Raw genomic sequence first — 13,427 nt, forward strand, 5'->3', positions numbered from 1 at the left:
TTATATGACTTTGGTAAAAAAAAAAATTATAGTTATATAACCATTTGTGAAATTTACCATTTATAGTCTTTCTTTACATCAAAAGATGTTTAACTACAGCTACATGAACAATGACAATTTATATATTCGCCCTTAAACGTAAAATTCAGTAACAATTTATATAACTGGCTCCAACATGCTTTAAATTCATGTCATACTAATTTTTTAAAAACTAGACAATTTTGATTTCAAATTTGCATTTTTGAGCAAACTAGATTAAGTGAATAAACATTATAAATTTATTCCTTTTTTCTCCCAATAAAGGAATTAGGTTATAAAACTAGCCGTTAGAATTCAGAACACCCTATTTGCGCAGCCCACCCTAACGTTCAAAAAAACTCTCTTTTCCCAAAATCTCTATATATATTCTTCACAAAATCCCTTTATATTCTCAATCAAAATCTCTCTCAACCCTTCTCTCTTCTTCTTCCCCTTCAGTTTCTAAAAAATAATCAAGAAGAAGAAGAAGAAAATACTCTTCAAAACAAAAAAAAATCCTCTCTTTTTTCTGTTAAAAAAAACATTCTTGAAATTAGAAAGCGTTAAAAATTTAGATGGCTACAATGAACAGTGGGAACAACAGCAATACTCCGGCAACTGCTCAAGTTATGCCTTCTCTTAAACAGACATTGCCTACTGCAAAAACTGTTGATACCCAGTCTGTTCTTAAAAGGTATATATTTAAGAATTTATTGGTGTAAAATTAATTTTATGCATCTGGATATGTTAGGGATGTGATATTTGTTGTTATGCGTTTAATTTCTTTATCTGCGGTTGGTTTTTGCAAAGTTTTGAATCCCCTGTGTAAATCGTTCAGTTTGATGTTCAAATTGTGCTATTTCTGCAAATAGTTAGGGTTTGATGATTTATGTATCCGGGTATGTTTGTGATGTGGTTCTCGTGTTTATGTATTGCATTTCTAATTTTCCTGATCTGGATTATAAGATGATTACTGATTTGATCCGTATGTGGATCAGTCATATCGATTTTTAAACTATCAGTCATATAGATTTTAAAATATATGTTATTTTCTTGAAATAACTATGCCTTGCTTGAGCCAAGGGTCTATCGGAAATAGTATTTCTACTTTTGCAAGGTAGGGGCAAGGCTTTGTACGCACTACCCTCCCCAAACCCCAGTTGTGGGATTACACTGGGTTTGTTGTTGTTGTCGTCGTTATTTTCTTGTAATGTTTTTATTAGCGATTTATTGAAATGGTGGATTTTGGTAGTATATACCTGTATGTTTGATGTGGTTTTTAGTGCTCATGTATTTTGGTCTCTTGATCTGAGGTTTTGGGGATGTTTTTGATCTGTATGGTGAATGATTGATTCAGTTAGTAGGTAAGTTAGCTAAGATTTTTAAGGGGTTTTACTCACAAGATATATTTTATAAGCTATGTTGCGCGGACTCTCCAAAATGTTGCTGCACCCATGTTGGATTCTCCAAAAATGCAACACGCACCCAGCGACATTTTCGGAGAGTCCGGGCAACATAGATTATAAGTGGTGTTTTTCCATTGATATTGAGTTACTGGTTTCTTCATATGAAGTTAGTAGTTTCTGAATACCATTTCTAGGGGAATAGCATGATATAAGTTGAGCTTAAATGAAGAAGTGAGGATTCATATAGCCGAACCTAACTTGTTTGAGACTAAGGCGCTCTTGTCATTATTGTCATTCTTGTGTTTGTAGGGAAAGAGTGGTGTTTCTAGTATTTGATTTTGGTACGTTACTGTTGCCTGAATGTATAAAGATTGATGTGTCTAAGTAGCTCCTGAGAAGAGTTGATCTGTTTAGGCTATGAACTCATGACTCTCAGCTTATGTTGCATAAGTTGGGATATCAATATTCCTTGTTTCTCAAATTTTTTGCATACAATAGTTAAATTTTTGAGCACTTATATGTTTCAGTGTTTATATTTCATGTTATTCACTATTCTGATGAAGGTTTTTGTTGTTGTATATAATCAGGTTGCAGTCTGAATTGATGGCTCTAATGGTGAGGAATCTAAGATATCTAATACTTTTCATTTTTACTTCTTTTTGAGAAATATCCTTTAACTTAAAGTTGTTTCAATTGATATTTTAGATGAGTGGTGATTCTGGGATATCTGCATTTCCTGAAGAAGACAACATATTTGTTTGGAAAGGGACAATAACTGGTAGCAAAGATACAGTTTTTGAAGGAACAGAATACAAGCTCTCTCTTTCATTTCCTGCTGATTACCCTTTCAAACCACCAAAGGTTAAATTTGAGACTGGTTGCTTTCATCCTAATGTTGATGTCTATGGCAACATCTGCTTAGACATTCTTCAGGTAACAGCTCGACGGTCTCATCCACAGCCAGACGCAGCCTTTGTTTAGTTGTTTCATCTGTACTTGGTATTTTCGACACAAAACATAGATATACAATGAGTTCTGATGTGTGGAAAACTATATTATTACAGGATAAGTGGTCATCTGCTTATGATGTGAGGACTATACTTATCTCAATTCAGAGTTTGCTTGGAGGTTTTTGCCTATGCAATTTTCTGACATTTTCCACTTTGATATTATCATCTTAAATATTCTCTAATATCTTTTCTTGATATCCTTTTCTGAATGTATCAGAGCCAAACATAAGCTCACCTCTAAACACTCAGGCTGCAGCTCTTTGGTGCAATCAAGAAGGTAAATCCTTAAACTTCTTGTAAGTTCAAATTATGAGTATAACTTAGCAACTGTTCTTTTTAACAAGTCATTGCCTTTTTCTTTCTTTCTGCAGAATACAGAAAGATGGTTGAGAAGCTATACAAGCCTAGTGCATAGCTAGCTTACTAGTGCAGGATTCCATTTTTCTTCATATGGAGCAAACTTAGTTGGAACTGTTTCATTGCTATTTTTTTCTTGTTGATGATATTGGATAATCCTCTCTTATGAGAAAGAGGAAACGCTGTACTTTTATGTGATATAGAGTATCATTTCAAATTTTATCTCTTCTTTCTCCAATTCCTTGGTGTGTTATCTAAATACTGAAATCATGTCAAAATGCTGAAACTAAGCCAATATGGGGACAAGACAGTATTGTTAACAGATCTTGATAGGATATGTGTAAATTGCATTGTCTACCATGGCCCCTTCTTCTATCTGATCAATGGACTAAGATTCTGATCTTCTATAGCGACTTTCGGACCATTCCATTCATCATCTTCTTTATCCCAACTTCTCCCTCGGTCACTGAGACGGTTTACTCAACTCCATCTTGGAATCACATTGCCTCTCATTAGCGAGGCAACGGAGGATTTCACCATGCAATCGAGTTTTGATTTAGGCATGTCTTTTGCGCCAAACCTCTGCCAACCGGAATTAGATTTGAAATGAGTACAAAAGGAGTATTGTGTAATAGGGAATGAGACATGAGAACTCTCCTCTCTCAATTCAGAACCCACAATGTCTAATTTTGGATCAGCCGCAGAGAAAAGACACTGCATATCCTAAATGCGGACCTAAGCCCTGATTGTGGAAGGTATTCTAGAGTCGGTACATCTTCGATGGCCTTTAGCAGTTCAGTTTCACTATTTCTCAGGAGTAGTTGTATTGCTAGTAGGCAGAAAATAAGTAGTGTCTTAACTTATCTGTTCATTTTCAAACCCGCTCCTCTACAATTTTTGGCCCCATATTTTGGGTGTGCCATGGGAATATATTTCACGATAATGGAATGCACACATTAATAATCTATTATTATCTTAGTAAACAGTAGCATATCGACATAGTAATGAAACAGTTCGTTGCTAAGTTGGAACTTGGTAGAATTGTTACGCCGACCACCAGGTCGTGAAAATCACCGAGATAATCTTTTTTCCATAGTCTTGGGGCTATTTTCAATTAAGAAATCTCATGTTTGCACTGCATCTTTGATGCGGTTATCGATTTTGCCGAGAGGTCACAATTGCCGCGAGCAAGATGAGGCTTTTTGTGAGCGACATCCACATTGAGAATTCCTTATATCCATATTGTCAAGGCATTCACTATTGGAACAAGCTTAAATTGAGCGACATCCAAATTGAGAATTGATATAGCCAACTATTGGACTGAGACAAGCCCAAATTGAGAATTGAGAATTGATATAGATAGCCAACTTACTTGAAATTGAAGCGTAACAGTAACAGACGGTTAAACAAAATAATAGGTACAGGGATGGTTATTCATATGCCAACTGCTATGGAGGAATCTTCGTCCAACTTTGGTCAAACCAAGTGAATATAGGAACAATAATCCTTATAATTAGATTGCATTAGTACTATTTCATAGTTCCACAGGTACAAAGCCAAAATTTGACAAGAGGAACATAGTTAAAAACATTACTTTGATTAATACGGTAAAGCCAGCAAATGCTAAAACCATGTTAATTATTACCAGAAGTTCAAGCTAAAAACATGATAACTCTTTTAACAGACGGTTCCAACAAGACTTGAAAAGACCTCTGCATTATAATTCTATAATACATTGATCGTTGAACGCATAAATCTCCTCAAGGGTTCTCTAAGGAGTTGAAAAGCTAAACATGGCAGATCTAAAGCACCCAACAGAATTCTCTTCGATCTCGATGATTGTTCCAAAAGACTATATGATGTTTGAGTAGAATTAATTCTTCGAGGTAAGCTGCCTCAAGTTATACTTGGACAATTCCTTGTACTTTTCAACAACTCCAAGCAAGCATACAGTCTGCAAAATATGAAGAAAACATCGATCAGATAAGTCATTTTTCTTTAACATTTCAACCAGAAGTAATGGACATCAAGGGTGTAAAGAACTAATTATTAGGAGTAGTTTTTTCTCTAATGATATATCCAATTATCTCCTATCAAAGATTCTTGATACGATTCAATCTCAACATCATTGTTGAATTTAAACCTTGCGAATAGGTTCCGCATGTGCATCAGGATAGATGAACAGATAAAACACCTAATTAATGATATATAATGCTATTGCTGGAAAGTAAATTATACTCTTCTTTCCATCTGAATGGCTATAGTAATGCCTTTTGCTGGCTTCATCAACGACGCCATTACAGGGTAGGAAGATGGCTAGTATGCCTTCAACACACTGCCCCAAGTCATGGACTATACGGACCTACGAAGAGAATATAATCTAGCTTTCATGGCACAACATTCGTTTGCACATAGTAAAGCTAAACTCTCATGGGGGATTTACTGGGAGTATTAGACACTCCTTTGACAGTTTATTCTTCCTTGGTGTTAGCTGACTAGTAGAGTATCTAATGCTGAATGCTTTGCATATATCAACGAAAAGAGAAAATAGAAGTAGTACAGCCAGGGCCAAAAGAACCGAGTTGTTTGTACGGTAGAGAAATGCAAAAAAAACTATAGAACACATTTATAAGCAAAGATGTGTACCTTGACTATCTGAACCACTATGTTTATCTCAGGGTTGCTAAGATCAACTTTGTGAGGTGAAGGAACAGATTTAGCCACTGTATCAATGATTTTCATCTTATTAATTCCAGTATTTGCTCGAGCTTCATAAAGCACTGCAAACTGTGAGAGAATATTGATTAGGCTAGAGATTTGATTCTCTTCCAAAAATATGAGTTGACTGCAACATAAATGCAGTTCACAAAACATAATATCATCCTATTTTCACATCTCTGACACTTGAGTCAACAAAAGTTACAGATAATTATATTTCATAAAAATATATTGAAACCAAAGCATGTCCAAAGAGAAGTGGATATCATGTAGCTAAAAGATCCTGGATCAATTAAGTGCAAGGCCTCTTGCAAATGCAGAATACATCCACAAAAGTGATTGTTAAGTTTCACTATCATTTCTAGCTATACATTCAAACATTAGAAGGGTTTCGATGACATTCCAAGAGAAGAGGCTTCATAGTGGAAACAATGGCCTAGGAAGTATGAATATGACCTTTTTTGGAGTGTCAGTTTCAGCAGGTAAGTACTGTTCAACAAGAGGCTTTATTGCTCTTCCAATTTCCTCCTCTGATGCATAACATGTTACTTCAATTGGTAACACTCTCAATATGAACCTGTTGAAGGCTATGACATTCTTGAGCAAGAGATATTAAACAAAGTAACCTGCCTCACATAAAGTGAACATATTTATAGAGCTGTCTAGGAATAAATTTTAGCAGATAAAAGAACCTTGATACGTGTCTCTTCATCGAGGCAAGAGAGGACATCATATGTTGAATGATTTCCTTAGGGTTGGGATCTCCATCTTTCTTGCGCATTTGAACAAAAACAACACCATTGCAACCTGAGTCGAGGTAGTTAAAACGCCTCTGTTTTAAGAAAGAAAGCAATGTATTACGAAAATATTTCCAGAAACAAGTAAGAAGAACTACATTGAACCAAACAATTTGTTAACCGGTTCACAAAGTTATCCGCTAGAGTTGGTGCTTTTTGATTAACTCAAATGAGAAGCAACAGACAAAAGCACATTTGTACAAAAGTTAAAAGTACAATAGTATTCAGACAGAGAGTATCTTATACCAGTATATAGACCTATGTCAACCACACATTCAAAGGGGAGGAAAACAATCTCACCCTTTCGGTGTGAGATTATTAAGACATTTCGTTCCATTGTGCTCAAATAGAAATGGCCCTAACAAACATCTATCATGGATGAGCAGGAGACATGCAACATAGATACTTGTTCACACATAAAATTAGCCATGAGTAATATACTTACCTAGCACAGGAACTAAAGTAGTAGCTTACGTGAAAAAAATAGAAATAATTACATCTAGTTACCTTACTTTTGTCTCCCAACTCAGCAAGCTCAGCTTCAATTAGTTTATCAACAGATTTCTCCTCTGTCTTACCAACAACAATATTTCCAGCTTTTGGTGCTTCTCTTTCCACACATTGTTTCTTTGAGGGTGGCTCCCCCACTTCACTATCTTTCTGTTTATGAGTTGTCTCTAGCTCCTCTTTCTTATCAGCATTTCCTTGTATTAGCTCATCGGCAGAGCTGTTGTCCTTGTTTTCAGGCCCTGATCCACCATTTTTCAAGCTGCCTATTTCTTCATCAGTTTTCTCCTGATTCTGCTCAATTTTTGATGTCTCCTCCTTGGTCTGGTTCTCATCATTTCCTTTGTCTTCATCACCTTCACCACCATCATCATCATCACTACTAGATGAATCAGAATATGTGAAAACAATCTTTTTGTTTTTAGGTTCTTCTGATAATTCTCCATGTCCTAAACTTGAACCCGTCCCCTGTACCAGCTCATCGTAAAACTGCACAAAAGGGAAAAAAATCATGGGTCGCGCCTACGACAACCTACATAAACCGAACAAAGAAAGAAGGCGGCGGATGCTTTCTATTGTTTTGTCCTTCTCCACGAATCAAGATATGAGGCAAGCTTCGAATCTGAACAAAGGCTCCAAAAGTCATACTGGAGGCCAAAGATATTTTGAAACAAATTCTTTTACAGTTTTTAATTTTCAAATAACAAGTATCCCTTTTTGACATTCTTTAGATAACAGGAAAAATATCTACTACTTGGAAATAGGTTTGTCTTGTTATTATGCTGGTTTTGAACCTATTGCTTTTCGAGGAGTTTTTTGACCTTATCATAGATTCATAACCAGTAAAAATATAAGGAACTTTTACTATTATTATTATTATCATTACTATTATTTATATATATTTAACTTATTTTTCACTTTTTATTTTTATTTGGTATGATAATGACATGAGTTGAGCTTAAAATAGAGAAACAAGGCCAGGGCGGTGGATTCATATAGTCGACCAGATTGTTTTTGGAATTGAGGCGTAGTAAATATTGTTAGATAACAGGTAAAGCATAAGGATCAGAAGTCTCATGAAAAAAAAAAATCTAGTTCACAAGTGCGCTTTCTAAACTCTTCACAGACTACCTTATGAGCTTGTCCTTTCTGGTGTTCGACATAAGAATTTGTCTTACTAACAGACATTGAACCCTTGCAACAAACTGAAGTCCAAAATAAAAGAAGTAATCATCGTTACACAATAACTAACTTTTTCCGTTCTTTCTCAGTCTAGCTTCATAGTTAGAACTAAAAGAAATATTTGCAGAGAGTAATTTCTAATCGGATGTACGAACGACCAAATGTCTGGATCAATGCAGTTACTCGTACTTTGTCAATAAAGGAGGTAAGTGTGGTGTTCATTCAAAGAAAATACCAACTTCTAATATTCTACTGACGTTTCGAAAATATCAAAACTTCATTTCTTTAAAAAAAATATAAATTACTATGTCTCAATTATATGCAAAAATTAGTAAAATTAACCCTCATAAGCAAAACAAAAAAAGAAAGTTTAGCTAGCCAAAATGCAGAAATGAATATCTTCACACACATAAACAGTAACTTGAAGATAATTATAAAAAATAGAAACTTTTTGGGATTTTGAAACATACAGAGTCAATAACATTAACAGCTTCTTGAGAGGCTTGTCTTTCTCTTCCACCATCACATGTTATATAAAACCCTTGTACTCCTGGCCTTAAAGGGTATCCACCTTTCTTCACTGCTTTCTATTTTATGCACAAAAACCCATAATTAATCACCAATTTAAAAATAAAAAAAATTAAAAAAGCACTTAGCTCCCGCGCATAGGGTGAGGAGGAGGGCCGGACCCACAAGTGTCTATTGTACGCAGCGCTACACCTCATAATTAATCACCAATTAACCTTTTAAAAAAATTACAGCACTGTAATACGTATATATATACATGTGTTTTACATCTATAAAGATAGAAAAAGACAAGGAGTATAAAGGGGTTACATTGTTGGGACGATAACGTTGCTTGTTCTTTGTTTTGTTGGTAGCTTTTGGCTTTGATTTGTTGTCTGTAGCCATTGAAGAGAAGGAGAGAGTTAAAACAGTGACTGCAGGAGAAAAGAGAGTGACTTTTGAGAAAAATATCATATGAGGTTTTAAGAATTTTATTTAGAGATGAAATGGGCCTAAGCCCATCAAAAGATAAAGGCCCAATTAATGTTTTGAACTCAACATTAGCTCAAACTAAGCCCATCAAAAGATAAAAGCCCAAATAATGTTTTGAATATAAGTTAGCCCAAAGGTAGACCACTTGGCATATTGGCTTCTCTCCCACTTTGTCTTCTTTCTTTTTTTGTCCTGACCAATGGTGATGACCCCAACCTAGCTTGAAATTGAGGTATAGTTATCGATAAAATGATCGTGTCTAGATTAAATTGTGCGCACGTTGATTGTGACATTGGTTACCTAATAAAAGAGATTAGCATTTTGATAGATCGATTGATTGGATCGAAGTACGAAGGGGTTGATTAAAGTTTGAGATTAGCCCAAGACTAAGGTCGAGCAACTAGCTTCTACAGAATTGGACGTCTATCTATCTCACCACGCTCTCTTACTCCTATAAAGGCCGGTAGAAGGAATGCTGCTCATCTTTCTTACGGCTCGGTACTGTATCGGTATCGATACCGGCAGGGCGAATGTAGAATTGACAATATGAGTTTGAGAGTAGCTTTGTATATGTCACAAAAATTGATTTAATATGTATAATTATTAATTTAGAACTCAATAATTTAAAAAGGTTAGAATCCAGAACTCATAAACTTCAAGATCCTGAATCCGCCTCTAGATACATGGTATTACCTTTCTTTTTTACGTCTCTCATGATCTAATTTAAGCTTGCTGTGACAATTTAAGGAAAAGAAGAAAAGTGAAGGTTTAGGCAAAAGATTTTCCTTTTATTTCCTATTTCTATTTTAGATTTTTGTTGTTAATTTTGCTTCTATGCAATTTGGAAGAAAAATTTAATTCATTTAATTATTTTTAACGATAGCGAAAACATGGGCAGAAAATATACAGTGCTTATTTCTTTTCCCTTCTTTCCACAAGTAATTGTTTCCATATTTCCTTTGATTTTTTAACTGGTACTTTACAAAATAAATTATCAATCACAGTTTATTCAGTAATCATTATACAGATGGTAATTACTTCCGATTAGATCAATATGCTTCCTTCAATGAAAGGACGACTTTACAGGCCTGTCAGTAATTTCACAAATATACTTGGGGTGAAATTCAGAAATAACCAGATTTACAAGTGATAATTAAAAAATAATCACAGTTTCAAAAGTAATCGAAATTTATCCATTTTTCATGTAAAGATAAATTGAACGAAAACATTGTTCAAAATCCTGAAAATATTCCAGCATAATATACTGAAATTCAAATTTTTTACATGTGAACTTCCAGCATAATATATTGGAGTTTCAGTATATGTGTTGAAGTTCCAGCATAATGTGCTGGATTCCGGCATAATATGTTGGAAGTTCATACACAGGAGCACCAATCTCCAGTATATTATGCTGAAACTTTCAGCGTTGCAGCAAAATAATGGCTATTTTTCAATGACTTTGCAAACACTGACTATTTTTCAATTACCAGTCCGAAAACCGACTAATTCTTGTTATTTTTACGGGTTAATCACTTTTAACCCGCGCCACAAACCATTTACATTTGGTAGCCTAAAAACGTATAATATATATATATATATATATATATATATATATATATATATATATATATATATATATATATATATATATATATATTATTTATTTATTTATTTATTTATTTTATTTTTTTGAACAGCTATACAGTGTCATTTTCCCAATATTATTTCGTTAACTAGAAAAGTTACTTTTACTCTTGCTTAATTGTTATTATGTATCACTCCTTTTAAATTACTTGGTGCCAAATAGACAACTACGACGACGACGACGACAACAACAACTACCTTGTGAAGATAGAGAAGTAGTTCCCGATAAACCCTCTGCTCAAGGAACAGTGACAAGGAAGCAACCAACCATACAATAACAAGAAAAGAAAGAAAACAAGACAACTGCGATATATTCTCGTTTTTTAGGATAGTTAGGAAAATCAAAACATAATGTGAAATTCCAAATAAAGTATATTTCTAATGAATCAATTAGCTTGTAAAATACAAGAGTACAAATAGTTATTCATTCAAAACCATCGCATTGTTTTTGGAAAAAACAGCTTCTTTCTCATCTGTATCTGAGTGTTTTGAATGTCCTACAATATGATAAAGAGAATAGGTCAAAAAGAGGTTCGAAATAAAACCAGAGGAGATATGTAACAAAGCGGAGATGTATGGCAGCTTGGTTGTTGCTATTTCGACTTCCATATCGATGTCAAAACTAGTTAAGTGGAGCTAATCACAAAATTTTAACTAATAGATCATTCTCCGAACAAGTGCCAAGCGATTCAAGATTGTTCCATCATATGCTGAAACGAGAATATAACATGTGACAGAGATCTTGGACCGTCTCACGGTGAAGAAACAAGTGGCTGAACGACGACTCTGATTTCCTAAAATGGAAGCAGAAGTTTGCCAGTCTTCTATCTCTCACTGAAGAATGTATAGGTTAAGTTGGATTCAAGTGATTCTATTCAAACCATGAACTCAGGGAGGACCACCTGTTTCAAATTTGTTTTTCAAGGAACATCCTCACTATGCTAAATGTTACCAGATAGAACGAGAAAGAGGACTTACCAGAGACAAGTCCATTGGTAGATGTCCGAGTAGGTTCGTCTGTCCTACTACCGTTGCAATGCTACTTACAAAGTCATCTCCCAGTAGGTCTTGCTGACAAGCTACATTTCTCAGTGATTGTAGTTGTAGTTGCTTCTAAACCTAAAAATTCAGGGATGAGAATTACCAGAGGGCCTGAGGTGATTTGATGCCCTTGTCCTCGTTTGAGCAAATAACTGATATAGAGTGTCTTCGTCTGGTGCCAATGCAACTCGGTTTTCAGCCAAAATACAACAGACAGTATCATTTAAAGGCAAATGTCCCAGCCAACAACTTGACCAGTATTCAGTTCTTAAGAACAAGATATTCTCAAGGAAGCCATCCCCCCCCCCCCCTTCTACTAATACACTTGCAATTGCTCATTCCAACCGAAATCTGACAGTTGGCAAACAATTTCGATCTTTTACCTCATATTATGTGGTGCTTAACCTCATCCTCCAGATCTTGCCATGGGACGAACAAGGTATGCTACTGAGGACGCTATCAATAAATGTAAGCAGCCCACCCTTCAACAGGTAATGGTCTTTTCCATCAAGTGCCCTCGTCAGACTTTGGCATGATCACAAAGCTGGATCCTAGTGGAGTGGTTGACCTGGATAAATATTAGCAAATTAATCAATAGCACGTCGCAAGATACTAGCCAGTGTAGCAACTCTTCGATCCCCCCCCCCTCCCCCCGATAACAGAGATTTTACTTTTGTCAAACTAATATACACGCTAGAAGCAGCTTTAAAGCACAACAGTATCACCCTGGGGTTCCTTAGTTATTCTTTTGCTTCAGATATTATGATGGTGTCGTCCCCAAATTAAGAAGAGTGAGTTGCATTGCATTGCCCTTTCGTGTGTAAAACATTTGAACCAGCCAATGCGAGCAACTTTTAAAGTTCTCTATGACCCTCCATGAGCAGGATTAATAGAAGAGGTGATAGAGAATTGCCTTCACGAACCGTATCAAAGTTGTAAAGAACTCTATGGAGTTCCATCAACAAGATAAAACCTTGAATTGCCTACGGAAACAACATGCAGTCCATTACTTCTGAACCCCAAGCTTGGCATAACATCAATCAGAGAAGCTCCAGTAGCATGATACACCATATCTGGTCTCAATTCATTAGCTAGGATGATATTATGAATCACTTCCCTTAACCTGATAGCAAAGATTAAGGGAATGATATTGTAGACTCACAGCACACTGAGCTAATAGGGCACAAAGTCCATAATATCCTTAGCCCACTCTTACTAGGAAAAAAAATATCATTTACGCTGCTTTGAAGCTTGTCATTCTTCAAAGCCAACAAGCTGACGAAAAGGAATGTCAAACATTACAGACCAGGAGCCCCGTCTTCTCATTTCTCAAGTACATCATCCTCTCATCAAGCCAACTGTGTCATCCTGATCCAATTAGAGAACTATCAATTGCAGGTGGACAACTGTTTGTTTAGTATAAGTTAATGTATAGCTGCATAATTCCCGTTCTGATATCCGCATCTTCATTCAGAATCCGCTAATAGGCTTTTAGTGATGGAACTATCTCTCCTGGGTACAATATTTTGTGGAAAGATGTGTTTCACTCCAGTTAGGCTTAGCCAAAGAACTCTTGCCTTCTGCTGACAAGAGGCAAGAATAAAACCAAGGCGAGAGACAGACAGGGAGAGGGAAAAGAAAGAGATAATTATAAAGCTGATAGCACGTGGAAGGGTAAAGGATCACATCCGAGACAGTCAAAGGCTTCCAGTTAGCACAGTTAGAGATGGACAACCCTTCATTATGTT

At 35.6% G+C, this 13,427-nt stretch overlaps 2 protein-coding genes across 3 annotated transcripts; one reads left to right on the forward strand and one right to left on the reverse strand.

Annotated features, from left to right (window-relative positions):
* Positions 1-432: 432 nt before the first annotated feature.
* Positions 433-2,984, forward strand: LOC104105520 (ubiquitin-conjugating enzyme E2 20). Its single transcript, XM_009613848.4, has 6 exons — positions 433-712; positions 2,012-2,039; positions 2,130-2,357; positions 2,489-2,552; positions 2,652-2,711; positions 2,806-2,984. Exons 1-6 carry the CDS (start codon positions 594-596, stop codon positions 2,847-2,849), a joined length of 543 nt encoding a protein of 180 aa, XP_009612143.1. The 5' UTR covers positions 433-593; the 3' UTR covers positions 2,850-2,984.
* A 1,385-nt stretch (positions 2,985-4,369) lies between these two features.
* Positions 4,370-8,960, reverse strand: LOC104105522 (uncharacterized). Of its 2 annotated transcripts, XM_009613849.4 has the most exons (7): positions 8,833-8,960; positions 8,466-8,582; positions 6,814-7,302; positions 6,202-6,341; positions 5,966-6,086; positions 5,438-5,578; positions 4,370-4,745 (listed from the first exon to the last, which is right to left on the reverse strand). In XM_009613849.4, exons 1-7 carry the CDS (start codon positions 8,905-8,907, stop codon positions 4,665-4,667), a joined length of 1,164 nt encoding a protein of 387 aa, XP_009612144.3. In that variant the 5' UTR covers positions 8,908-8,960; the 3' UTR covers positions 4,370-4,664. The 2 variants fall into 2 exon arrangements, with proteins under 2 accessions (XP_009612144.3, XP_009612145.1); XM_009613850.4 differs by lacking the exon at positions 8,466-8,582.
* Positions 8,961-13,427: the final 4,467 nt, after the last annotated feature.

Source organism: Nicotiana tomentosiformis, chromosome 11 (genome assembly GCF_000390325.3).
Source record: "Nicotiana tomentosiformis chromosome 11, ASM39032v3, whole genome shotgun sequence".
NCBI lineage: Eukaryota > Viridiplantae > Streptophyta > Magnoliopsida > Solanales > Solanaceae > Nicotiana > Nicotiana tomentosiformis.